Source organism: Pholcus phalangioides, unplaced genomic scaffold, assembly GCF_987345545.1.
Source record: "Pholcus phalangioides strain wild (caught in Gottingen) unplaced genomic scaffold, Ppha-v1.0 ptg000022l_1, whole genome shotgun sequence".
Lineage (NCBI taxonomy): Eukaryota > Metazoa > Arthropoda > Arachnida > Araneae > Pholcidae > Pholcus > Pholcus phalangioides.
This window is the reverse complement of record NW_028301615.1, coordinates 37,372,218-37,399,289: the sequence shown is the minus strand read 5'-3', so window position 1 is coordinate 37,399,289 and position 27,072 is coordinate 37,372,218. Positions and strand designations below refer to the sequence as shown.

Genomic DNA, 27,072 nt, shown 5'->3' with positions numbered 1-27,072 from the left:
TTTCCTCTGATTCCACACTCAAAAGCATTAAGTTCACCAAGAGTGGGGCGTCGGTGGTGGTTTTTTGGCTTTTATTGAGAGAGGAGTATCTTATTAATCTAGTGAAGAAGGCAATTAACGCACTTTCACCCTTTTCAACATCATATCATTATATGCGAGCAAGCCTTTTCTGATTATAGAGACAATCAGTTTTAAATTTCTCGTCATACAAAGCAATAAATACACTGCAGGGACTTGAGGACGATATGGGTGTTTCGTTGCCAACTGTAATGCCTGATATCAAGTGTCTATGATCTAAGCCTCAATCAAAAGGTTCACATTAATGATTAATCGAACAAAACGCTATTGATGTATTTTCACTCAATGAGATACTTTACTCATTGTGGAAACGTAAATTAAATTCAAAAAGTGTAAATTATATACAAAAAATGTAAATTATATTGTAAAAAATGTAATTTTCATTGTGACCAAAAAAGTTAAATAGTTTCATTTTTGAATAATTAATACATAATCAATTAATTATGTGGTCAGGACAACGCAAAATATTAAGAGCAAAAAATTTGCGCTTTGTTTATTTATTTTGACGTTATCACAACTGAATTGATGGTTTTTTGCTTTCTCCCACTCACGTGTTATGGAATTTTGGGTAATATTCTCCCCTACAGTCTCCGGTAAGCATGCCTCACTCGAGAAATTAACACACGTGCGAGTGTGAATAATTAAGATACGAAACTAGGTGTAGCAGCTTTGCAGCCATTCGTATGTGCGCTAGAAGTTTTCATTAAAATCTTTTTTTAAATTCTGCAGAAAACTGGCGGCTGATTACATTATCGAACGTGACTTTGAGGGGCTAGCTCATGAACAGGAAGAGACTGTGTGCCTGGGGAAGACCATGGACTGGAGGTACATGAGGATGGCATTCAAGAACTAGTGGTGAAAAACTTCTGACGGTAGATGAAGTTTTGGACCTCTTTTGCACGCACCAGCAAGAGTTCATGGACGGTATCTCGTCGGAAGAAGAGAGAAGTAAGATGTCCCTCACATAAAAATGAGATTAGAGAGATACGTAGAATGTGGAAATAAAACTCTGTAGAAAAGAACCACCCAAATAAATCTGTAGCAGTGTGCGAGCAATGAATCTCGCCAACGAATACTTCAATTTCCTATTTCCCAGAAATCCTAAAAAGGAGGCAAAAGCAAGTGCCATTGAATAAGGTTCTTTTTGAAATTCATGCAAAAAGAAAAAGGTTGCAAACAACAGCGAGTCTATATAAATCGTCCTATATAAACGATAGTCCTCTCTCTCGTTGTTTAGAGTAAGTTAATTTGCAAACATTACCGTATCGTGTGTTTAATTATGGCTATTATGTTTATTTATTTTTATGTAAGGGTTATTTTATTGTATCATTTATTATTATTATTATGTTTAATTATTGATTGAATGTCGTTTTTATTAATCATTTTTATGTAAATGAATGATTGTGGAACGAATTATCCGAGTTACCATTATTTCCTATGGTGGAGTTTGATTCGAATAACGAGATATTCGGATAACGAGCACGATAGTGGAAGGAATTAAGCTCGTAAACCAAAGTTCCACTGTCTATTGTGAAAATTTATTCATCTCACATTATTTATAATCTTTTATTTTTGCTTTGATTTGCAGCTGTGTGTGTGTGTGCGTTTTATTTCACAACACTTTCGTAGCAATATCTCGGTCATAAGTAAAGTGAACATATGACCCGTATTTTCCCCCATGGAAAAACCCGTATTTTCACGCCCATCCTGACTTTTTTTGTGGAAATGTTTTATCCCGTATCCTCAACGAAGCCTACTAGGATTTTTTTCCTTCATTGGAATCAAGGATTGTAATTATTTTTCGAATGTATGAATGATATGAGAATTATGACAAGATTATGAATATTCATCTCACATATTGTTGAACTTCGTTTTTTTTCGTGAATTTAAATCTAATCTTTCCACTGGTGCTTCAGTTTGCAACACAAACGATTTTTTTGAAATTTCAGCCACGATTAGCAACTTTACTTACTTATGTGAGTCATTTTTGGCGACAATTGATAATGTCCCGTATCTGGAGTTCCAATTTTTTTTAATCGAGAAAAATACAGGAAATTGGGCTTCCAAATACGAAGAAGACGGAACAATGCCAATTTTTGCCCAAAATGATGCCAAAAGGTAAGCGAATTTGCCAACTGATGCTGGAATCACAGAAAAGTCACCCATTACGGGAAATGAAGCTCCACTTGAAATTGCAGTGACTTAATTAAAAAAACATGACAAATATGTGAGATGAATGTTATTACCCGTAATACGTGTAAAAACGGGATTATACCGTAAAACACGGGACGTATGGTCATTCCAGTGATCAAAGTAATTCTTTGAAAGCTCATTTGTCATTAAAGAATTGTGCTGCCATCTATGAAGAGTTTTTATGCCGACAAAGTTGCAATTGCTCTTATTTGAAAGAAATTTGTCTTTCGGGAATCGCGACGCAAGAAATTTTATCAATATCTTTAAAATCGGGAAGTTTTTCAAAAGATCTTTTACAAAATCTGAAAAAATGAAACCAATTAGCGTATCGGTTGGAATATGACCAATAAGATTAACTTTTCACAATTTTTTCACACGTTTTATAAAATAACGTATCTAATATTTTTACAGGGTAATCCCGGGCTTAAAACAGAAATTTCATATTTTCCCTTTCAAATTTATGAGTTTTGGAATTTTAATGTCTTCAAATTAAAAAAAAATAAGCAACTTTAAAACTTCTATTGAATGAAGAACAGTGAAGATGCTTATGTGAACATAGGCGGAGATATACATGGAAGTCGGGGGGGGGGGGTGGGGTATGGTCATTATTGATGATGATGATGATGTCATTTCATATATATTATATTCATAATAATATCATAATTCATTATATAATTATATATTCATATTATAATTCATTTATACATTAGATCTGTAGACCCCACCTTTGACGCTGGGGGGGGGGGCAACGCCCTCCGACGTCCCCCGTATCTCCGCCCATGCTTATGAAAGAAATGAACAAAATTATAATCGTTTAACTAATTTATTATAATTATCTCACTTTTTTATCTTTCTTTTCTTCTGACACAGAAAAAGATTCACCGAAAATAAGTTTTTCGTGTTTGTTTCCCCTAGTTCGCTTTTGCTTCCAATGCCGATAACTTATCAGGACCGATCAATGTCTAATCATGTCATGCACTTATTTTTTTTGTTCTGTATTATTCCGAGTGATATGTTCGAATCAAGTCTGTCATGTTTCAAAGTGATCTGAAAACATGGACTCTGAGTGCTTCTTTGTACACTATCGTGAGTATGTTCGCATTCATTTAGCAACTCGTCGTTCATCTGAGATAAAAACCCTACGTCAGCAGTTGATAAATTTGGGAGCTCAATCCCTTTGGAAAGCAAATGTAACTTTAAAAGTACACCTTCAATTTTTTTGGAATTCATTGGGTGATGATGAAAATTCTGAGAGAGAGTTGATCTAGTAAATTATCTGTTTTTTTGGGCGCGAAAGGAAAAAGTTTCACAATTTACCTACATCCTTCGAAGTTTCTTTCATTTTCCTGCTCTATTTACTGCTTTCAAAAAACTACGTCCTTGTAGAAATTTCGCCGCTTTGGAAAGTTCGACAAACGTGGCTTTTGACAGCATCAATTCTCAGCGCGTGATTTTCCACGTGTGTAGTGGCGTATTTGCAGGTTTTAGCGGGTCTTATAGCCCAGCGCGGTAAGTCCGGAGGGGGCGGCGTATTTTAGGAACGGGTGGCCAAGAAAAATAGCACATAATGGGAAAAGGGCGGCAAAATTTTTATAACCACGAATCCGGCTCCGCCCGGAAAGCTAGAGACTAGGTAAGTGAGTCAACCTTGAGAGTTTGCAAGCACGTGAGTAGAAAAAGGGAATGCAAGTAGGTGAGTGAGCAAAAGAGTGACCTAGAATGTGCGCAAGCATGTGAATGACCAGAACAGTTACAGGAATGTGGGTGACTGAAACAGTGTGCAAGCATGTGAGTGACCAGAACAGCACATGCATGTGAGTGACCAAAACAGTACAAGCATGTGAATGGCCGAAAGAGTGACCTAGACAGTGTGGAAGCATGTGAACATGCTATAACTCTGTTCTCTATTACTCTGTTCACTCTAACTTGGGTCCTGATGTAAATAAACCGCTGTACCAATTTTTGATATCACTCCGCATCCTTTATCTCTATTGGTTGTAATTTTACCCGCCCCATAATTACGTGTTCCGAACACGTGCGTTTTTCCCTCAAACGCGAGATTGTAAATTCGTTATGAGAAGAATTTTCCTGGAAATTTTTTTTTCACTGTTCTCCAAATTTTGTTGAAATAAAAACTGTTGATAACACTAATTAAAATAAAAAGAGGTATATATCTCCCCAAAAAAAAATTCTATGAGGTATTCTGCCGTTATCATGGCACACTCCTCAAGAGTTGGGATGACAGGGCTCCAGCCCGGACATTGCCTGCGACAATTCTTGCCATTTTTTTTATTTTTTTACAATAAAAGTTTACTATATAGAAGGGCTGTTGAAAGGTTGGTCTGAGGGCCCGTCAAAGATCACAGCCTGGGGGAGCGGGTCTTGCGGCAGGATGTGGGGGCCATTGCCGTTACAAAAGCTTGTGTGAGCTGTTTATTATTTTACGGCAGATAGTGAAAAAAAAAATCCTCATTTTTTTCTTATTACTTTTTTTTTCTTCAGAATATTACAATTTTATTTCCGAGCTAATTTACGCCGTATGATTTTCCTGGGCCGGATATGCTACCAATTATAACGTGAAACAAATTATGAACAACTTACCGTTGTGTTGCCGCTTTTTATTTTTCTTGCGGGTCTGTATAAATAAATATTTCATAATAATCCACGGGCTGTAGAAGTTCCAATTTGATGAGAGAGTCATCCACATTTACTTCAACCTGTTGTTGATATCCTGTTTTTTGTCAAGACAATTTCGGTTTTTTTATCCGTGCGTAGGTTGCGAACCATGACCCCAACATCCAGCAGCAGAAGCCCCTGGACTGGTATCTTTAATGAGGCTTTCTCACCGGATCTATAGTGTCTGTCATAATGAGGCTAACTGAATCAAAAATGAGCATTACTCTTTCGAATCAGAGTTTCAAAACGTTACCTTCACGTCTACGTGATAATCCTCGGACTTCTTCGGCTCGCCGCCTTCGACGAAACCAATATTACTTCCTCCCAACAAGCTGCTCAAGCAGAAGTGAGAATTCTTTTGAAATGCGTATATTCACCACGAACGATAAGTGACCCCCACACCCCCAGCTGCAAAGAAATGCATTTTCAAATGGCTCTGCCAAACAAGATAGACACGCATATTTCATTTATGTCATCAAACGATAAAGAAGAAAACTCTTTTTCTTGCAAGACCTCTTGAAGAAGCGTATACAAGTGTATATCAAATCTGTTTGCAAATAGGAATAACAATAATAAAATGAAACTTCCGTTTAAAAAGGGGACGGTAATGTTTGAGTGAGAAAGGCGTATCCTGTCAACACCCACCCTGAAGACATAGCAGCAAAAACGCTTTGACAGATCTTTAAAAAATATTTTTTCCCCGTCTTCCAGATAACTTTGAAATAATATGGAATAAATATTTTTTAACAAAATTATTATTAGGTATGAGGGGCAAATGACAAAGGACTATATTTTTGGCGGTGTTGCACAGTAAGAAAAGGTGAAATGTTCTTCAACCAATCATTTTGGGCATCGCACACGTGCTTTTATTTACATCAGGACCCAAGTTAGAACGAAGAGAGTTATTATATACTCGAATTTTTTTTATAGTGACGAAAGAGTACACAAGCATGTGAGTGACTAAAAAGAGTATGCACAAGCATGTGAGTGACTAAAAAGAGTATGCAAGCATGTGAGTGACTAAAAAGAGTATGCAAGCATGTGAGAGACAAAAAGAAAACCTTAGGCACTCGGGCATATTTACAGGCCGAGGGGGGGGGGGGCAAAGCATGTTATAGCACAGAGCAGTGAATTCGAGAAATAAATGGTCAAAGAACGGGAGAAGGGCGGCAAAATTCGTGTAGCCAACAGGCGGCAAAACGCCTCTGCCCGTGTGATGTTTGGTGAGTATGGTGGATGTAATAAAACAAACAAGCCAACCCTCATAGAGTTTGTTTCCGTGTAGAAGGGGGGGGGGAAACTGAAAATAATAATAATAATAAATATCAGAGCTTTTTAATGGGTCGAAGCTGCTTTGAGAGCTTCTATCGGCTGCTCAAGAGCTACTTTTAACCAGTTTTGAAATGGATTCCATCCCGTTGAGCTAATTTCGAATATTACACAGTTTGTTTTCTTAACCTTTTTCAGCCCTGCCTCCTATGGGCCAGATTTTCTTCTAGTGGCTCCTCTGTCTTATCCAAGACACCCCGCTTATCCTTATCCAAGAGCGAGACTACTTTTTCGAATTGAATTTAATGAAAACAAAATTTGTGATGAACAAATATTTTATAAATAAGATTCATCTCTGGAGCCCTGATCTAGAAGGTGGGAGATCATCCCTTCCAAGAGCCGAATTACATGGGACCTGGCACCTTGGTTTTGTCAAGCCCTGCTCTATAGTAATGTTTTTATGTAAAAAAAAAAATACACATATCGGGTCCAAGGAATATGAGAGAACTTGTCAGAATCCCTCCCTTATAAAGGGGGGGGGGCATCGGTCTTAGCAGTTCTCATCTTATTGAACTAATCCGTTGAATTAAGACTTAACATAGGCGGGCATAGATCATCTTTCGGGTCCCAAAAGATGGCGATCTATGCCCGTAGGTAAGAGTTAGTACGAATACGTAGGTCTAGGTCTGAGTCCAACTAAGACGCCTTCATATACGAGCGGAACCATCAGGCATTCTGGTCCTCGCCGAAGGGTTGCTGCACGAAATCGTCGCTTCGGAAATGACCGCCAAACAGAGGGGAAAAAAAATCGCGTCGGTAAATCTGGCATAGCAACCTAACAGAATTCCCCGCGCGCTAAAAATGCTTGGCAAAAGCGTATGGAAAATTCAATTTGTGTGAGAAACGAGGAATTTCCGGGTACGTACGGATTTACTATGGGAAATATACCACGTTTCACGAAATTATGATTAATCACGAAATTATTGGTAAACAACAGGTTGAATTCGTAACGGTTCGTGTTATGACGATCAAGTAATTAATCTTAAACACAAAAGTATATAGCAAAAAAAAAAAAAAATTCTTAACTTTTTTTCAGGTTTTTAGTGAAAATAAAATATTCCTATATATCCCTTACCCCGATCCTTAATTTCAGGGTAAAAGTGGCATACAAAAATATATATAGTCAATTTAGATTACATTAAGAAAATTTCTTCTGGATAATAAATGATTGTGTGAAGTTAAGGATTTGATAAACTACTGCCTCTAGATATTGGAAATTTAGTAAAAAAAATTCTTAAATATTTTAGGAGCATTTATTTTATCAGAATTTTCTTCAGTAAATTCTGAATAGCACACACAGGTTCAATAATGTAAATTGACGAGCTCAATGAGTGAATAAATTTATTTATTAAAAAAATATTGAAACATAATGTACATAACTGATGAAAGCAAGATTTTACAAATATCATTCACAATTTCACATATTTTTCTACACCATGTAATCAATTATTACGCTGCTTTAGAGTACCAGTAAACTTTGGGAATTACAAAAAAAATATGCTTAAATAACAGAAATATAGTTTTTCTTGAAACTGCGTGACCCAACAGCAATTAATCTGGAAAAATTTAATATAGCATATATATATTAAATAGTGCATATATTTATTAAAAAGCAATACTTTAAGAGATCCAAGATAAAAACTCTACTGAAAATTGAAAATTACAATTATGGCAAAAAAATAGTCTACGCGTACATGATAAATACCCATATTTCGTTATCTTTGACCCTAGTAATAGGTCAATACAGGGGCGCAACAAAATACTTTGTCCCCCGGGCAAGCCAGAATTTTGGAACCCCCTTGCATGTAGAAACAGTTAAAGGGTGAATTCTGCACCCCTTCTGGTCCAGCACCTGGGGCACCAGACCCACATGCCCCCCCCCCCCCCCCCCCAGTTGCAGCCATGGGCCAATAATAAGCTAATCTTAAAATCCTAATAAATGTATAAAAACATCACCACATTAGGATAGATAATCACTAGAGCCCGGATTATATGCAAATGCATATGTGCATATGCTTTTGCATATTTTGACCTTTTTAGCATTAATGCATATAAATGCATAAAATCAAAGAATTTTCAGTATAAGTGCATATTTTGAAGGTTTATTTAACTCACTCAATTTTTTTTTATTTTTCAAATAAATATTGTTCATATAAATAATACATTGTTCAAATAAATATTTTTATAATAGATTTTTTTCCCGCAGGTGAAATTTAGTGAATTAATACATATTTATAAAGTATTTTACGAATATTAGCCGTTTTATTGTCGTGTTAAATTTTTTTAGAAATTTAGAAATAGTGTCGAAATTTTTTGTTACTGGTATTTTCGTTATTGAGCAACTACAACGAACTAAAAGTAGTATTTTAAAAACACATCTGCTTTTTTTTTTGCATGGTAATTTTTTTAATACATATTTTCTCATTTTTTGTACATACTTCGGAATTTTTGACTTTTTCAAGATTTCTAGTGCATATTCTGGAGTATTTAATGCATATTTTGGGATTTTCAGTGCACATTTTGTAGTTTTAAGTGCACATTTTTGTAGTTTTAAGTGCATATTTTTGTAGTTTTAAGTGCATATTGTTGTAGTTTTAAGTGCATATTTTGCCACTTTTTTAGTGCATATAATCCGGGCTCTAATAATCACCAATAAAATACACACATTGATTCCTTTTAATAAATATATTTGTCTGTAGCTAGTATCCTCCGAACCAAGCTTTCTCTCCTCATCTAAAAAGTAAACAAATAAGCAATGACGATTTTCCGGCTTTCAGTATTTTCTGGCTTTATAATGACAATTGAGAAAATAAGGTTATTTGAGAATATCACATACATAATCATCACTCAGAACTTTTGGAAGGCCTATATTCTTCTTCCGTTGAGGAGTAAGAAGTTTCGGTGGATTAGGAACCTGGAACAAGGTCGGCACAGCAGTTTGCTTTAACTTCTTGCAGCCATCTTGCCTTTTCAACTCATACTGGTTTTCTTCAAAATGTACCTAATTTAAAAAGGGACAATAACGAAAAATTACCACACAGCCTTTTTTTATACCTTAATTCAAAGTAATGTCAGGTAAGTGCATATTGCATCACACATAAGAATGATAAAACAGCATAACATACATATTTTTAAGTGATTAATATGGTACAAATATTAACGTCCAAAACAGTCAAAATTCCTTTTAAGGGATACACATCTGTTTTTCAAAGATTAAAAATTCTGCCCCAATTTCTCAGAATAGGAATTAAAATCTTCATTAACCATCATAATTAATCTCTAAATACTGGACACTCATGGAATTCTTAATACCTATCCTTAAAGTATTTTCTTCAATTACGGTAATGGGGATGTCTGAATCTGCTCTAAAATAACGCATCTGAATTTCCAGTAAACATAGTAAATAGCCTATTGATATCCTAACAGGATCTAAGAAGAAACCTAATCTAAAAGGATGCAAGCACCTTTACTTTATCACTAACAAACGGTGCATAGATTTGGACCTCCCGCAGTCTTCCGTACTCTGCCACGAAGCTGGGCTAGAAGAGATCTCATTAAAAGGATAAGTCCAGTGGCAAATTTCTGGTGCTCATTCACTAAAAAAACAGTGTAGATTTGAACCTTCCGCTTACGAAATTGCCTAGATGTGTATTGAGTGAGCTGTGTAATATAGAGATTTTCTATGAATTTGTGAAAAAGAGCTTGAGATGGACGATCTGACTGAAATCTGTAATCCCTATAAAACACTCCCTACTAATCCCTGCCATTCACAATACTTGCTCATGAGTCTTTTTCTTCATTTAGTTAAAGGAAAAAACAGTTACTTGTAGCAGGTCTTGACAAATCCCACCAGGACGCCATGGCGATGAAATGCCATTACAGATTTTATAAAGTAAATCATGTGATAAGTAAATTTGAGTCTTTTAATTTCAAGGCAGCATGTGTCTCTTAAAGTAGGAAAAAGATATAGAAAGTTGAAAAAAAAAAAAACATTATTCATTACCATTTTATTTGAGATTAAGATCACCCTTGGCTCCTAAGAAGTTTGACTGGCATTAATTTTTTTCCCTCTTGATTTGTCAAATGCTGACTTACATTTTTTTTGTTTGTTTACATTTTATATTTCGTATATCATTGAATCTATTGTGTACTTTTGTTTTACACATTACCAGTTTATTATTACTTCCATAATTTTTTTCATGCATGGTTATTTGTTTCTTGTTCAACGAAATTATCTTTTAATTAATCAAATTAGCAGTACATCTAAATGGTATGAACAGAGTTTTTGGAACATAACCAAGGTTGTGTGATAAAGGAAAAATATCAATGGAGATGTATTCCACATACTAGAAAGATAGGATGCAACAGTTCATATCTTTATCTTTAGTATATATAAGTATTATCGGTGTGCTTACAATCTGGTCAATGAACTTCAAACCATTTTCATGAAATGGGAAAAATTCCACAGATGAATAAATAATTATAATAATAATACCACTTAAAACAATGGAGGCAGCACAAAATTTATATTGACGTGCAGTGTTTTGTGTGATTTGTTGTGAATTTGTGATAACTAGAGCCCGGATTATATGCACTAAAAAAGTGGCAAAATATGCTCTAAAAATATGCAAATATGCACTGAAAAATGCAAAAATATACACTTAAAACTACAAAAATATGCACTTAAAACTACAAAAATATGCACTTAAAACTACAAAAATATGCACTTAAAATACAAAATGTGCACTTAAAATGCCAAAATATGCATTAAATACTCCAGAATATGCACTAGAAATCTTGAAAAAGTCAAAAATTCCGAAGTATGTACAAAAAAATGAGAAAATATGCATTAAAAAAATTACCATGCAAAAAAAAGCAGATGTGTTTTTAAAATACTACTTTTAGTTCGTTGTAGTTGCTCAATAACGAAAATACCAGTAACAAAAAATTTCGACACTATTTCTAAATTTCTAAAAAAATTTAACACGACAATAAAATGGCTAATATTCGTAAAATACTTTATAAATATGTATTAATTCATTAAATTTCACCTGCGGGAAAAAAAATCGATATTATAAAAATATTTATTTGAACAATATATTATTTATATGAACAATATTTATTTGAAAAATAAAAAAAAATGAGTGAATTAAATAAACCTTCAAAATATGCACTTATACTGAAAATTCTTTGATTTTATGCATTTATATGCATTAATGCTAAAAAAGGTCAAAATATGCAAAAGCATATGCACATATGCATTTGCATATAATCCGTTATCACTGATAACGGACATCAGAAATAAGTGTATAGGTAGTGAATGAAAAAAAAAAACTGATTTTCAAAAAGGTTTTTCTTGCTATCATTATAACGTGTTTCGCAATTGCATATCTATGCAATGAGATATGGTGGTGACAGTTGACGAAACTTCTTCTACTGAAAATTATGCACACATTGTTGAGCTTAATACTCATTTAAAAAAGTAATTGTTACGCATCTTTTATATCGCACTTACCAGAAAATGTGTTCATGCCAATGTCAATGTAAAAAAATATTAACATTTATAATGCGTTTTGACGGTTATAATGTCAATTTCTATTTTTTTATCTTTCATAGTAATTGCTAATTTGCCTCAAATATTACTCTCAGAACATATTAAATAGATAACAGACTGCAAAATAAATTCAATTGAATTTTTACCTCATCAGTTTTTTAATCTATGGCTTTTTTTAATTTGCTGAGCATCAAGTGTTTGAAGCGACAGGCTTTTCAAAGCATTAAAGGGATAAATAAAAGTAAGATAGCAATATAAAAAAACAGTACGTTATTGAACATTGAAGTTATTTTCATGTGTCTGTATGGTGTTGGGTCTGAGAAAAAAAATTTCAACATTTCTGCTTCACAATACTTAAATGCGTTTTTCTCAAAGTGATTACTGGCGAATGATTTGACATTGTTATGCAATTTTTCACACTTACTAAGCTATTATAGGGATATAGATAGAATTTTTGAGATTCATTGAAAATTTTAAAAATGTTTAAATTTAAGAAAAATTATAAAATTGTCTAAAATTTAAAAAAAAATAGAAATTTTAAATTCCGAATTTGAAAAAATTACTTTCCATCATACTTTCTTGAAACTCCAAAGAAATTGGAATGTATTATTCTTGAGAAAGAAGAAAAAACCAGTTTTTGCATGGGCAAAATTTAATCCACGAGGTATTTGTTACAAAACTCATGCATGTAGTGCGAGTGAAAAAATTTAAAAACCTTTTTCCAAGCAAGGTAATGATTTAAGTTGAACATGCAATTAATTTTAAAATAGTAAGATTAAATTAATTCTTTGTAATTAATTTGCAAAGTAGTCACTGCATGTGCCTTGCAGGAAAGAGAGAGTGCTCACCAGTCCAGTAACACAAACTAATGATACCAATCACAATTTTGTAGTCTGTTAAAAGAATTATGGGGGACAGAAAATGAAATCAATTGAAATACGACGTCTATCACATTAATTTTTAATCCCATTAAATTTGATTTTCAGTGAAGATACAATTTTAGCTAATTACTCCCAATCTGCAAGCGATAAGTCGCCAAACCAGCAGAGCTCACTACAGCAAGCAAGGATGATTGAAGAACCGATTTCCAACTGATTTGAAATCACCTTCTCTTAGTTGAAAATGCCAAAATTAAAACATTTCTATTTTCCACAGAAATATCACATGAAATTTTGCCTCAAAACATAACAAAATAAATTAAAATTCATTATAACAGTAATTCGTCGTAGTAGCGATAAATCGCCAAACTAAGAGCCGAGAAAGTGAGCATTCCACGATAAATTCATAAATAATTTGAATTTAAATTAGTTCTCTTGGTCAAAATTATGTACCTATGCATCTTTTCTCTTAAATCAAACGGAACAAAAAACCAGGAAAATGATTGAAAATCACCATAACTTTTATATCTAAACACAACACGTGAGCAATGGCGCTAAATATCGTCTGCTACCTCCAAACGATTTATTTTTTCATATAGTTCTCATTTAAAATCATTATCACAAATACGATTTTGAAAAAATAAAATTCACACAGAATAATTAAATTTAACTCACTTCACACAAGCGAGCTCAGTTTCCTGGTATGAAATCGTCTCTCCTGGAGTTCACGATCCACTTCTCGCGTCGTTCGTTTTCCGCTGGAAATCTAAACATTCTAAAACCTTTTTTGTCGGAATTGGAACACTGGAGCCGAACAACAAGGCATTTCTGAAGTTATTTCACGAATAAAAATCGATAAAAACAACTAAAAACACAATAAATTTAACTAATATATAGGAGCGTTGAAAGGACCCTACAATGCGATGATAGTAAGCAGTGCTACAAAAAGGACCAGAATGCCGCATGCGCCAGCCTGTGTATTAAGGAGTTCTAAGTCCAACCCCTGAAAGTCAATTTTTTAGTTAATCCGAGGTGGTTTTGTTCACCTGGGATCATCGAGACCCGACTGTACACTGATTGCCAGAAAGTTCGAGCAGGGCCGGCCCTAGAAATTCTGCCTCTCTTAAGATACAACTATCTGAAAAGAGTTTTTCCTCTCTTCACTACTATTACTTTGATACAGTAATTCCCAAAGTGTTGGTCACGACACTTCTTGGGGGGGAAGTAACGATGGTTTAGGATGTCGCGAGAGAATTTCCTAAATAAAAACGTCCTGATGAGAGTAAATATATCAAATCAATATAATAACTTTTCTTTGAAGGAAGGGTGGTGGGGGTGGGAAGGGTGTGCCGAAGTGGGTGCACCTGTTTATATTTTTTCTATGGGTTTTTGGAAAAATGTCTGCCTTTCAAAGGGTTAACCGTGCTATTTTGTATATATGTACAAAAGGTATGAAAATAGTATTAGGTAGAAAAATTGTGCTCCCGGATGGGGCGTACAAATCCACTTGCAGCCAGGGATTCATGAGTCATGGGCACGACATAAAACTTGATTCACAGGCAGTGCCGTCTTAATGGCATAACTCGGAGGGGGTGTGGTGGTCAAGAGAAGAGATCGGCCTTTGGCTGGGATTACACTATAAAAGTTTTGTAAAAGTGTTTTTATAAAACTTGAAAAATACAACCAATAAACTAATCGGTTGCGTTTGCTCGAATGTAATCGATCAGCTTATTGGTTGTATTTTTCAAGTTTTGTGAAAGCACTTTTACACTTTTAGGGTGTATAATCCCAGCCTTACAGAAATGACATCTCAGGTCTATTACCATCTATATATGGGCAATTTACTACCTAGTGAGTTGTGCCGGAAGTGTAACTGTGTGTGTACCTAACAGTCCGAGTGCGTACGTAGTGTTGCGTTACGTTTTTCAGTGTTGCCATCTAAAATATGTTAGAAGTGAAATGAGTGATGCGTTATGATCGAATTACATTTGAACTGTTTGTAGGTCTATTGCTCTCGGTGGTGAGACTTTATAAAGGGGAGATTGGCTCGCATTCGCACCTTGAAGTTGGGAATCACAGAAAACCGACTTCAGCTGACCACCACAATGGGATGTGGCTGGAAAAAGTTAAGAACCCCTGAATTAGCTCATCCCAGTAAATAAAGAAAGATAAAGCTTGGGTTCGTGTGCGAATCACTCATCTACCGGGTGACAGCAACAATGTTATTGTTATTCAACAAATTTGGATATCTCATTCTTCATCTTGAGTAAAATCTTACAATGCGCTTCTGTAGTGTTGAAACATCTGTTGAAGATCATTCGAATTGCGATTTCACTCCGGTAAGATGCGTTCGCGTCTGTCCTCCAAGGAAAGGCCTCTCTCTGTGGTATAACCTAGATTGAAGCAAGTATAACAGTTTCTCGGGCTTTTGGGATTGACATGGCTAGGTAGCTTAGGAGGGATTTCCCCAATGTTTTCGTTTGACGTTTTTGTGGCTCGTTAGATGAAGCTCCTCCCTGTTAGATGGGGCTCAGCTCCGCGGATCAGCGAGGTACCGAGTTTCTTGACCTTCTGGCTGGTTGAGTAGAGAACCCTTTGTGTTCTCGAATATCTCTCGCATCATTGGAGGTCAGTTGCTCAGCCACTTACACTTAACGTCGTCGTGGCAATGGTAACACGAGCTAGTGTCTTCTAGTTACCGTTCCACTTGGCGCCGGGTTTTGAGGTGGTGGGTTTACTCTGATCCGGGAGCTGAGCTCAAATCATTTCATTCGAAACTATACAAAAATGCACGCATTTAAAATACGGGATCCCGCAGCCGATTGCATATTTGCTTAACTCTTTTAGCGGTTTTTGAAATTTTCCCAATCCGCATTATAACTCCCACATTAGAAATAGAAACGCACTTTCCTCTGTGGAATGTAGAGAGAATCAAGGCTATATCCCTATCACTAGCATTTTATAGTCTCATAACAAAATGCATCGACCGTGACGCCACTATGGCGTCATCCGCGGTAAAAGTAAAAGTTAAGAACCCGAGATGTTTCGGGGTGACCGAAATAAAGCAGATCAAGTTTGACGAGAAATCTCGGAATTGCTGTCGTAAGGGTTAATCTACCAGAAGAGTTTTTTTTTTTTTGCTCGGCTCCTGCGTGATACTGTTTTGTGCCATCACCGCCTTCTTCTTACATTTTTTCTCTCTCATCGCTACCCGACTCAAGGGGAGCCCATAGGATCCTATGTCATACTCGTAGCTTTTATCACCTCCCTGGACCATTCCATCGCTCACCTTGGGGCTATACTGCCCACTTTGGGAACCACTAGTTTAGACCAATTTTTATCAAACTTTGGAAGCCCGCGTCCCGATTGATTTTCTCTTGTGAGTGAAAAGCCCGTTCATACACATGACTGATGGGGATACGTAAATGGAAAAATAAAAAAAACAAAAAAAAAACGGCAGACCACTCACACTGCTCGGTTTGGCTGATGTCAGGGCCCGGCGGTTGAGACACTGGTTTAGACGGTCCTAGTTACAGGGCGCCCCGTCAGTCCTAATTTGGCCTTTATCTCATCAAATTGTAGAGGATTGGTTCAAATTTGTGAAAAAAAGCTCAAAATGTATTCAAAAATCATTTTGTACCATTTTTGAGAGTGAAAATACAGTGTCACAAAATAAAAAAAAATTTAAATTTTCATATGGACACCCTATCCCTATATTTTTTTATCTTCATAAGAGACAGGGCAAAAAATTTCTAATTGGGGTTTTTCTATGACAGGGTGTCCAAATAAAAATTTAGATTTTTTTTATGACATTGTATTTTCCCTCTCAAAACAGGTACAAAGTGATTTATGAAGACATTTTGCGCATTTTTGTTTTTTTTAAGAGGGTGTTGTATTGTTTATATACATATATATTTTCTTTTTCGTGATTTAGTATTGAGCATTCTTTTTACGTAATTTTTTCGTATAATCTCTTACATATAAGATACGTCATCTTACGTACAAGATCAGGGTATCGATGGGATTACAAGCAAATTCGCAGATGACGTGAAGCTAATGGGGGTAATCGGGAATCAAAGCGATAGGGAGTTGCTTAAACAGGATTGCAGCATGGGCAAATGAATGGAGCATGACGTTGAGTGTTGATAAGTACATGGTCGCTCATTTTGGTTCGAACAACCCACGGTTCTCTTACGAGTTGAATGGTGTCACTATCCCGGATGCAACTAGGGTCACCGATTTGGGAATTCTCATTGACGAGCGGCTTAGGTTTTCTGAAATTTGCCGCTGTGGTGGTCGAGTGGTTATAGTGACGGACTCGCGATGCGAGGATCCGGGTTCGAACCCCACAGTGGCGGTCGGCTGAAGTTGGTTTTCTGTGGTTCCCAACTTCAAGGCGCAAATGCGAGCCGATCTCCCCGTTAAAAAGTCTCGCCACAGAGAGCAACAGGCCTACAACGATAAATCATTCAATCATAACACTTCACTCATAGTTAGAAAAACTGATGGCAGCACTACACATAACAAGCATTACACAGAAACAAAACTTTACGTCAGGTTGCACTACACGTACACGCACTTTTTCGCATGTACCGATTCATTGGGGGTTCCGGGGGGGGGGGGGGGTGGGCTCGGGGATCTATGAGGTTCTTAAGTCAGCCACCTCGTTGGGCAATTTGCCTGTTGTGGCGTTGTATTTGTACTTGTACTTGTATTGTTCAGCGGTGGTCAAAAAAATCGAATAGAATGTTTGGTCTCATTTTCAAAAAGGTCTCTTCGCGTTCTCCTAAAGTCATTCTTCCACTTTTTCGAGGCTTAGTTCGTCCTGGACTGGAATATGCTGTAAGGTTTTGGAGACCTACAGAGGGACATAGACTTGGTTGAAGGGGGTGTAGAGAAGAGCTATGCGGGTCCGTATTGGCACACGGGGCTTGAGTTATGCAGAGAGACTTCATTTTTTGAATATGTTTACATTGGATGAACGCAGGTGTCGAGGAGATATGTTCGAAGTGTTCAAAATTTTCAGTGGGATGGGTAGGATGGACCATGAACTTTTAACACACCGCCAATCGACTGCTTGTACAAGGGGACACCAGTATGATTGGTGAGGGACAATGCAAAGTTATGGTGTCGCAGGGAATTTTTCTCTAATAGGTTTGTTAATAAATGGAATAGCTTACCCTCGGAGGTAGTAGATTGTAACACAATTGACACGTTTAGTAAGAAATACGATAAACATGTTGGCGTAAATCGAGAAGTTCCATCCATACTTAGACAACCATAAGTATTCTTTATGAGCCTTGTATAATATTTTATCACGTGTATACATTGTTTATAATTTTTGTTATTTGCATTTTTAATTGGGTTGCTATATTTTTGAAATATATGACATCCATATTTTTATGGGCGTCTTTTTCTCAGCCACCTCGTTGGACATTTTGCCTGTTGTGGCGTTGTATTTGTATTTGTATATTTACTCACATTTTCTAAATTCCACACTATGCAAGGATATATGCGGCCTTGCGTGTATGTAAATAAATCTTACGAGATTTTTTGCTGCGGGGTATCGAGTTTTCTGTTCGTTATAATTTTCTTACTGTGCTTAAACTTTTGAGACTGACTGTAGGTATAAGAAAATTACTGTGTGTTACATTTGTGTCATATGCATTGAAATATGTATTCACTTGTATAACATTGTGCCATTTTCTGACAGGTTTTGTCGTTGCTCGGATTGCAATGGACGACGGATTTGCTACTGAAAGCTACGATTTCACCTAATGATACATTCCTGGGCATAGATAGATTTATGCGAATCATCAAACACGACGGAAGAGGTTCGTTAAGAAAAGAAAACACTTGAAATAATCATTATAAAAAATATCATTATAACAGTTTATCAAAGACGTATTTACATGAAGACATTGCGGGCTATAACTCAGGGTGGTAAGTTTGGAGGGGATGACAAATTTGAAGAATGAGTGGTGAAAAAAATGATTAAAATGGCAGGTGGGCGGCGAAATCGGTAAAACCATAAATCCACCTCTGCCAAGAGAGCGAGGGACAACTTCGGTGGCTGACCAAAAGATTGACCTAGAGAGCAAGGAACTAAAAGTGTCACTTATATAGTTTACAAACAAGTAGTATAGTTACAAAACGTGCAAGCATGTTAGTGACCTAAAGAGTGTGCAAGCACCTGAATGACCTAGAGAGTGTGCAAGCACCTGAATAAGCTAGAGAATGTGCGAACATTCTCTAGCACAGAACTGAAACAAATTTCTGTTCTACAGAACTGAAACAAATTTTTGAATATTTATCCAAAGAAGGTGTGTCACTGTTGCTGTTTCAGCAGCATCATAGCCCCAGGGTAAAATGAAAGAGAACTTGCGCACACCACCACTTATTGTACATATTTATTTCCATAAATTTTTGTGCCAGATCTTATTGTGGAAGCCCCTATGCAACTGAGGTCCTAGCATCGCCACCTCCTCCCCCGAAAGGGGATAGGGCTGACAGGGCTCCATCCAGGGGACCCCGAGATGATTCTCATCATGTTTTTTGTTTTTTTAACACTATAAATTCATAATAGAGGGGCCAGTGAACAACAGACAGTCAAAAATTCCAATTTTATAAAGAATCGAGAGGTCGTTCGCGTTTAAGAAATTAACAGGTTTGTAATGTTTGCTACCTATGAGAATTCAAATGAACCATTGTAAGATGTCCCCCCCTCCATCTTCGAAAATGACAATTTTCAATATTTCGTATAATGATAAGCGAGGACTCCAGGTACTTTTTTTTTTTTTATGCACAGGCCTTACCAGGAGGGGATATGATCTTTACTCGGATGCATAGGAGGTTCTAATGATTATTTGACATCCGGCAGTGTAATTTTCGATGGAAAGTATGTAAACTGCAGGCTGTGAATTTCAACAAGATTGGGGCACTTCAAAATCTCTTGCCCGAGGTGCCCATGATGCTCTTAAGATGGCTCTAGAGCAGGGGTTCTTAACCCTTTTCAGCCACGACCGAAAATAAACAACAAGATTTGCTTCGCAACCCATGGGACGGATTGTTTTTGGAAATTAGTGAAACCAGTGACCCAATAAGTGCATTTATAACAGGACCATAAATAGAGTTTTAAGACTCGTCTAGGAAGCCCCTGCGAATCAAATTTGGATCGTGACCCATAGCTTAAGAATCCTTGACTGCAAGTGAATGTTTACTACCCATCTAGGAAGCTTCTGTGAATCAATTTTGGATAGCAACCTGTAGCTGAAGAATCTCTGGCTAAGTGGATTTTTACGACCCATCTTGGAAGCCCCTGTGAATCAAGTTTAGGCCGTGACCCATTGGTCAAGAACCCTTGCCCTAGAGTCTATGCGCAGGAACGAGGTCCGTGCCCCGGTAGCCTATTATGAAACATATTCACAAATCAAGAGCCTTGATTGTAACTATCACCAGAAGAAAAGCACCAGTATGTAGAGCATTTATCAGAAACTGATTACCAATTTCAATCGAGGAATGATAACAGTTTTATTTGATAGGTGGCAGAACGTGTTCTAGTTCACATTGATGCGTTTCTCGCAAGTAATTGATTACTGCGCTGTATACTTATTTCCGATGTTTTCTAGAAGGCGCATTTTTATACTAATGAAATTTTATTTTTACCCCGTTTATTGTTCATAGACAAAAGTAACATAAGACAGGCATCAATTTTTTACGGTGAATAAATTTAAAAAGTTTGGACGTATAGAATCTGAGAATACTTCCCGGTACGCAAAATTTTTTTTGCTGAGCAGAGGAAACTTCCGTGTATTGTATAAGGTAGCATTTTTTTTTTTGCCATTTCGCCCAGATATCGAAATTCCGCGCGTAAAGAAACAATAGGTCAATGCAGGAGAAATGAAAGAGAATGTGCACTTTCAAGAATATCACTAGTAGATAAAAAAATTTCCCAAAAAAACATCGTTTTTGCAACTTTTAATTTCCTGATGAAACGAAGAATGACATTTATGAACTTCTGGTGCTTCTGGTTCGAAAATTCGATGTGAAAAGAAATGTAGTGTGTGGCTGTTTTTAAATTGTTTAGTCATCGAAGAGTTGGCTAAATTTTTTAAACGACACAATATCTCCTTAAAATTCAAAATAAAGAACAGCTTTGCGAATAGTATCAGAAACAAACAAAATTTCTTTCTTTGAATGCTCTCCAGGTTCCAGGATTTTTGAGGGTTCCGTAGCATTTGATCATGCGGAATCCCAAACAAGCTGCCACGACACATTAGTTGGAAATCCATGACCTACAGAGTTGACTATGACCAGATTCTAGAGAAACGTGACCAAATGGAACAAAGGATCTGGTTGGTGAGTGACGAAAAAAGTGACCCAGATGGCAAGGGACCTGGTCAATGAGTGACCAAAAGAATGACAGAGAGCAAGGGTTCGGTCGGTGAGTGACCGAGAGAGTGTGTAAGCATGTAAGTGACCTAGAGAGTGTGTGCAAGCATGTGAGTGACCTAGAGAGTGTGTGCAAGCATGTGAGTGACCTAGAGATAGTGCAAGCATGTAAGTGACCTAGAGATAGTGCAAGCATATAAGTGACCTAGAGATAGTGCAAACATGTAAGTGACCTAGAGGGTGTGCAAGCATATGTGCGACCAAAAAGTGACGAAAGAGAGCAGGATCCTTGTCGGTGAGTGACCTAAACATTTTGCTAGGCTACGAGTGACCAAAAATGACCTGGAGAGCAAAGCATCAGTTCAAGTTAGTGATGCTTTGCTCTCAATTTTAGAGGTTAGACGAAGAGTGATCAAGAAAGTGTGCAACTTACGGGGGGGGGGGAGAGCGTGTACACACCCCAGAGTAGCAAAATTGAAAATCTTGTGGTCAAGAAACAAGAAAGTTAGACTAGGATGAGAAAACTGCGGCGAGATTTGTTTAGCTCACAGGTCGCGAAACCATAAATCCGCTTCCGCATTCAATCAACACTAGAACCCGAAAGCTCAGGCAAAATGCCATAAATGCCTTTTTTGCCTATCCTATTTCAATATTATTTTTTTGTAAAAATGCCTTTTTTGAAGTTTTCCTGCAGTTAATGCCTATTTCGCCATAGTTTTATGCTTATCCTTAAATCTTAGAGACCATATATTCTGTAAAACTCCGATATTTTAGGCTTCGAGAACATAAAACTAATTACTCTTAAAACAATTTCAATTCTTAGCAATGATTCGTAACACAACCCTTCCCCCCATTTGAATGAAAATAGAGGTTCATGCCAGAGAGATTAAACACCAGACAAAGTTTGATATTACCAGGAATAAAAGGCATTCCTACTTTGCTATACATAATTTTCAGACAGCAATTAATATATCATTAAATTCGCATCGAGATTGTTCTACAGTAGGTTTTAATTCATTCATTTATTTCTATTCTTAACTTGCTATTATTAGATTGTTTTCTATAGCTTGGTATATATTTAAATAAATAAAAGTTTTAATTAAAACGTGATTATAATTGAAGATGACGTCACTCCCTGCTCTCATTTATGAGTTATGGTTTTAATAACTGGCTGATGAAAAGATGAATTCACTAAAGAAAATTAAACCACTTCTATACGGGGAGTCGAACGCACGTCCTCTTACATGTCGGGTGAAAGCGCTAGACCGACCACTTCGCTACAAAGGTAACGAACCGCTTTCCTTATAGTTTGTTATGAACAAGACAGTGAGAGGACGTGGGTTCGATCCCACGCAGAAGTAGTTGAATTTTCTTTCCCGATTTCATCTTCGCATCAGCCAGTTGTTAAAATATTCGGATGATTATAATTATTCACTTACTTTTGTTCTTCAATTTCAACTAACATTAGGTAATTACGTATCTAGTTGAATAAAATTACCCCGGCACTAAACATACAGAGAGAAATTTTCAACCATTTTAGTCATTCTTCGGACCTTAAATTTCTTAGTTTAAATTAATATTATAAGTTTCTTTTTTAATGCCAATTTTTAGCATTTTTAGTTCCTTTTTTTTGCTTGAATCCGCAGGATGATTAGAGATATGATAATCATCAACATCCAATTTACGTAATTATTGGTTTTTGTTTTTTCCAGCAGTGATCTATGTGCTCACGTGGGTATCTTTCTGTATGAATGGCACTTGGTTGTTATCAGCCATTTTCTTGCTTTTGGGAAACAAGGTACAATTAATCATTCTTGGATCGCTGAATTGTCGCATCGATCAATAATTGTTTTTTTTTACGATTGAAATAATTATATATAATTTGTGATTCTCTCTATTATATTTTTTGATTAATTACTACTTTACAAATAACACTTTTCGATTCTCATTCATGCTAATGACTGCGCACCAGAATGGAAATATCTCATCGTTGAGTTTTTGGGTCGTGGTGACGACGCTATACACGAGCTGGAATGTCGGTACTTCTATATATTTTTTGCATCTGATTCGAGTAAGTAGCAAACTTGGCATAATATTTATATTCACGCGAGACGCGTAAATTTCCGATCAATATGTGGTTTTTCCTCAGGTATCATTCGATGGATCGAGCAGCGACGCTTACGCCGTTCTTCTCTTGCTGTTCTCCGGTTGCTTTTTCACGTGGGTCATAAATGTAAGTATATTGACTGTTAATTGACCGAGAGGGGGCCACTTGGCCACACCTCTTTGCGTAAGATATTGTCTTGGACCAGGGTTATATAGTGAGGGCTGTTTTATATCTTTGATGTCGCGCAAGCCGCCTTGGCTCAGTGGGCGTGGTCTCGGAGCTGGTTAGTGACGTCACCCATCGGCTTACGAAATGTACTGTGCTGAAGACCATGACCGTTTAACGTTATAAAAAGCACCGAGCTTAAAAGAACCCTATTATCCTTCATTCTGTGTTGTAGAGGATTATTTTACATTTCAGTTGCTTACTTAATGTTTTAAGTGAGAGAGTGATCTCTCCTTGATGGTGTTGTTTTAGTGTCACTGGTATGCGAGGATAGTATTTCCATGGGTTTTTTTTGTGTAAATTAGTGATAAACAAGTATAAGTTCTTGTGCGATTTGCAACGTGCAAGAACGATTCGCGGAAGACAAAAAAACTTGGGGGGGGGGGGGATTCAAGCAGTACCTCCTATAGATAGGCCTCAGCACGTGTTGGCAAGTTCATCTGTAACGTCATTAAGAGTACCTAGCAAGTTTTCCACATTTTGAACCACAGCATCCTATTTCGTTTCTTCTTATTTTGGCGTAAAATCTCTCTGGTTGGCTCACAAATACCGCATTGTGATTAGATGTGGGCCATAGAAATCGCCGATTCTAAGCCTGGTCATTTCTTTTCCGCACAACGATGATACTTGCACGAGCAGTGGAATTTTCCCCCCCTGAATATTCTGAGGGAAAATGGACTACTTGCTGACGTCACGAGCAGCGTGTGGAGGCCTTCTATCTCTAGGAGGTTTTTCCAAACTTTTTGTTCCATCGCTCCTTTCTTCAGAAATTTTTTTCTCTCTTATCGCCCCCCACTCACCCAATCAAATCAACCCATTGGGTCTTATGTCATACCCATAGACTTGATCGCTGTTCCTGGACACTTCCATCGCCCACTTTATTAAACGCTGTTTTATTGCCCAATTTTCCTCACATTTTTGGTGCCAGTAGCTTAAGTTTCATCACAAAAATTGTTCGCATTTTGCGTGGACTTTCACCAGTCTAGTTTGGAGGTAAAGTTCTGAGACATCTGTGTTTCAAATTATGAATATGAAGAACTAACTTTTTGATTCAGTAAATAAATCACTTTTATACACAAGCTTTTTCACAAAATCAAATGCAATAAAAATTACATTTTAAAGTTTCAATTTTGCTATTCATACCTGTTATTTCCATGCAAATACTGCAGGCTGTATTCATGAGAATCGTCTTCCATCGCATTAAAGATTTGACCAAGGATAAAAAGAATCAGGTAATATTTTACCCTTTATTTTTTGTTTCGAAAATACATCTGACAGAAATGTTATGAATTTTTAGATTCTTCGTATTTTCAGGTATCTTCGCGACTGGGATTCTTCACACTGAATACGGATTTTTCGATGGGAGGTCATGGTCCCGATTCACCGATAGGAGCAGGATACGTGAAATGCTCTCAAGAAGAAACTGAAATGACTTCATTTGATGATCATTAGCTGAGAAGAAAAGACGTGAAAATTCGGGACGCCACTGATGAGAACGCGTCCTCTTGAAATTCGCATCAGATCTGTTTGAATAAATTCTTAATTTAAATATTATAATTTTAATAGGAATGAATGGTTATAAACATTTTGGTTGACATCCCCCTTGAATTTTTATTTTTAAATTAATAAATTATTTGATTGAATAATGTTTCTGTGGTATGAGAAGTAGTTTCTCTCTCTCTGAAAAAGAAAGGAGATTAATAAATATAAAGTCAAAACTATATATATATATATATAAAAGGCACATTTTTGTAGGAGGTTTGCATACACCCAAGTACCCAGCGTCTTTATCCAAGGGCTCACCTGCGTCCGGCCCGGGACTTGTTACATAAGGAAACGTTATGCAGAAGCGTATTTATGGGGGGGGGGGGGGCTTAGCAGGCTATAGCCCAGGGTGGTAAGTTTGGAGGGGCATCAAATTTGGGGAATGAGTGGTCAAGAAAATTGTAATAAGAGAAGGGCAACAGAATTTATATGGGTGAGAGTTGATAAAACCATTAATCCGCCATGTATCTAAAAAGTGAGTGACCAAGAACGTACGCAAGCATGTGAGTGACGATTAGAATGACCTAGAGTGTATGCAAGCATGTGAGTGACGAGGAGAGTGACCTAGAGTGTATGCAAGCATGTGAGTGACGAGGAGAGTGACCTAGAGTGTATGCAAGCATGTGAGTGACGAGGAGAGTGACCTAGAGTGTATGCAAGCATGTGAGTGACGAGGAGAGTGACCTAGAGTGTATGCAATATGCAAGCATGTGAGTGACGAGGAGAGTGACCTATTTATTGTGTGTGAGGCATGTGAGCTATGAAAACAATGTGAAAGCATGTGAGTGACGAGGAGAGTGACCTAGTTATTGTGTGTCAGGCATGTGAGCGATAAAAACAATGTGAAAGCATGTGAGCGATCAAAACAAAGTGAAAGCATGTGAGCGATCAAAACAATGTGAAAGCATATGAGTGACCAAATCAGTGTGCGATTATGTGTGACCAAAAGAGTTACCTGTAGAGGGAGAGACCAGCTCGGTGAACGAACAAAAGTGTGACTTAGACAGTGTGAAAGTATGGGAGTGACCTAGCGAACGAGGAACCAAGTCAATTAAAGACCAAAAGATTTACCAAGAAAAAATTTGAAAAGCACGTGAGTGACCAAAAGAGTCATCAAAAGCATGCGCAAACACGTGAGCAAAAGAGTTACCTAGAGTGTATGCCAGCATATGAATGATCAAAACAGTGATCTACCAAAACAGTGTGCAAGCATATGAATGATCAAAAGAATAACCTAGAATGTGTGCAACCATGTGAATGATCAAAAGAGTAACCTAGAGTGTGTGAAACCATGTGAGTGACCGAAATAGTGTGCAAGAATGTGAACAACCAAAAATGGGACTTGACGTAGAATCTGAGCAGATTAGTAAGCAACCTTCTCAAAAGTGTGTGTAAGCATGGAAGTGATTTTTCGAGACAGAGACGTATTTCCAGGGGCTGAGGCCAAGCAGGCTAGAGCCGAGGGAGGTAAATGAAGAATGAGTAGTCAAGAAAATTGGACTAGAATGGAAGGGAGGCAAAACCATAAATCCGGATTTGACCTCATGATAATGAAATGTGGTACCATGATTTTCAAGGGTATGAGTAATTTGGTACGCTACTACGTTCAGGTAGGAAGTTCGGAAACATCACGTTATAACGGAAGTGTCGTTGCAATTGAGATCACGTAGAACGTTTTTTTCCCCCGTATAGAATTCATTTCAAAATACATAGGGATTTTAAATTGTCCTTCATTTTCTTCCATTGGTGATTTCAGCAATAATCGTCAAATTTGTTTACCTTTGGCATCTTTTCTGGTGAAAGAATCGCTGATATTCCGTATTTTTTTTTTTTGCGAGGAAATATGGTCAGTCTACCTATTGCATGAAATCAATTGATTTTCGGCTGATAAGAAAACAAAAAGTACATGTAAGAATGTCTAACAAGAGAGTTTATCGAACTGATTTTCAGTGAATCAGGGGAATAGCGATTGAATTTCAAAAGAGAGAATTCTGCTTATCTATCTCTATTTTTTTTTTCTCGAACAGAGATACCAATATCCAACAAACAATGACAACACTCACGTGACAAAATTAACGAACTTGTTAGGAATCCGT

The 27,072-nt window shown here is 36.8% G+C and overlaps 1 protein-coding gene across 4 annotated transcripts; it reads left to right on the top strand.

The window, feature by feature from the left end:
• The first annotated feature begins 3,271 nt into the window (after positions 1-3,271).
• Positions 3,272-25,071, top strand: LOC149070373 (uncharacterized). 4 transcript variants are annotated; one of them, XM_089249817.1, is made up of 7 exons: positions 3,272-3,357; positions 18,422-18,542; positions 22,812-22,897; positions 23,072-23,170; positions 23,249-23,332; positions 24,601-24,663; positions 24,746-25,071. In XM_089249817.1, the coding sequence occupies exons 1-7, from the start codon at positions 3,304-3,306 to the stop codon at positions 24,881-24,883; spliced, it is 645 nt and encodes a 214-aa protein (XP_089105943.1). In that variant the 5' UTR covers positions 3,272-3,303; the 3' UTR covers positions 24,884-25,071. The 4 variants fall into 4 exon arrangements, with proteins under 4 accessions (XP_089105943.1, XP_089105945.1, XP_089105946.1 ...); XM_089249818.1 differs by having other exon boundaries at positions 3,292-3,357; positions 22,815-22,897; positions 24,746-25,022; XM_089249819.1 differs by lacking the exon at positions 18,422-18,542 and having other exon boundaries at positions 3,285-3,357; positions 24,746-25,022.
• Positions 25,072-27,072: the final 2,001 nt, after the last annotated feature.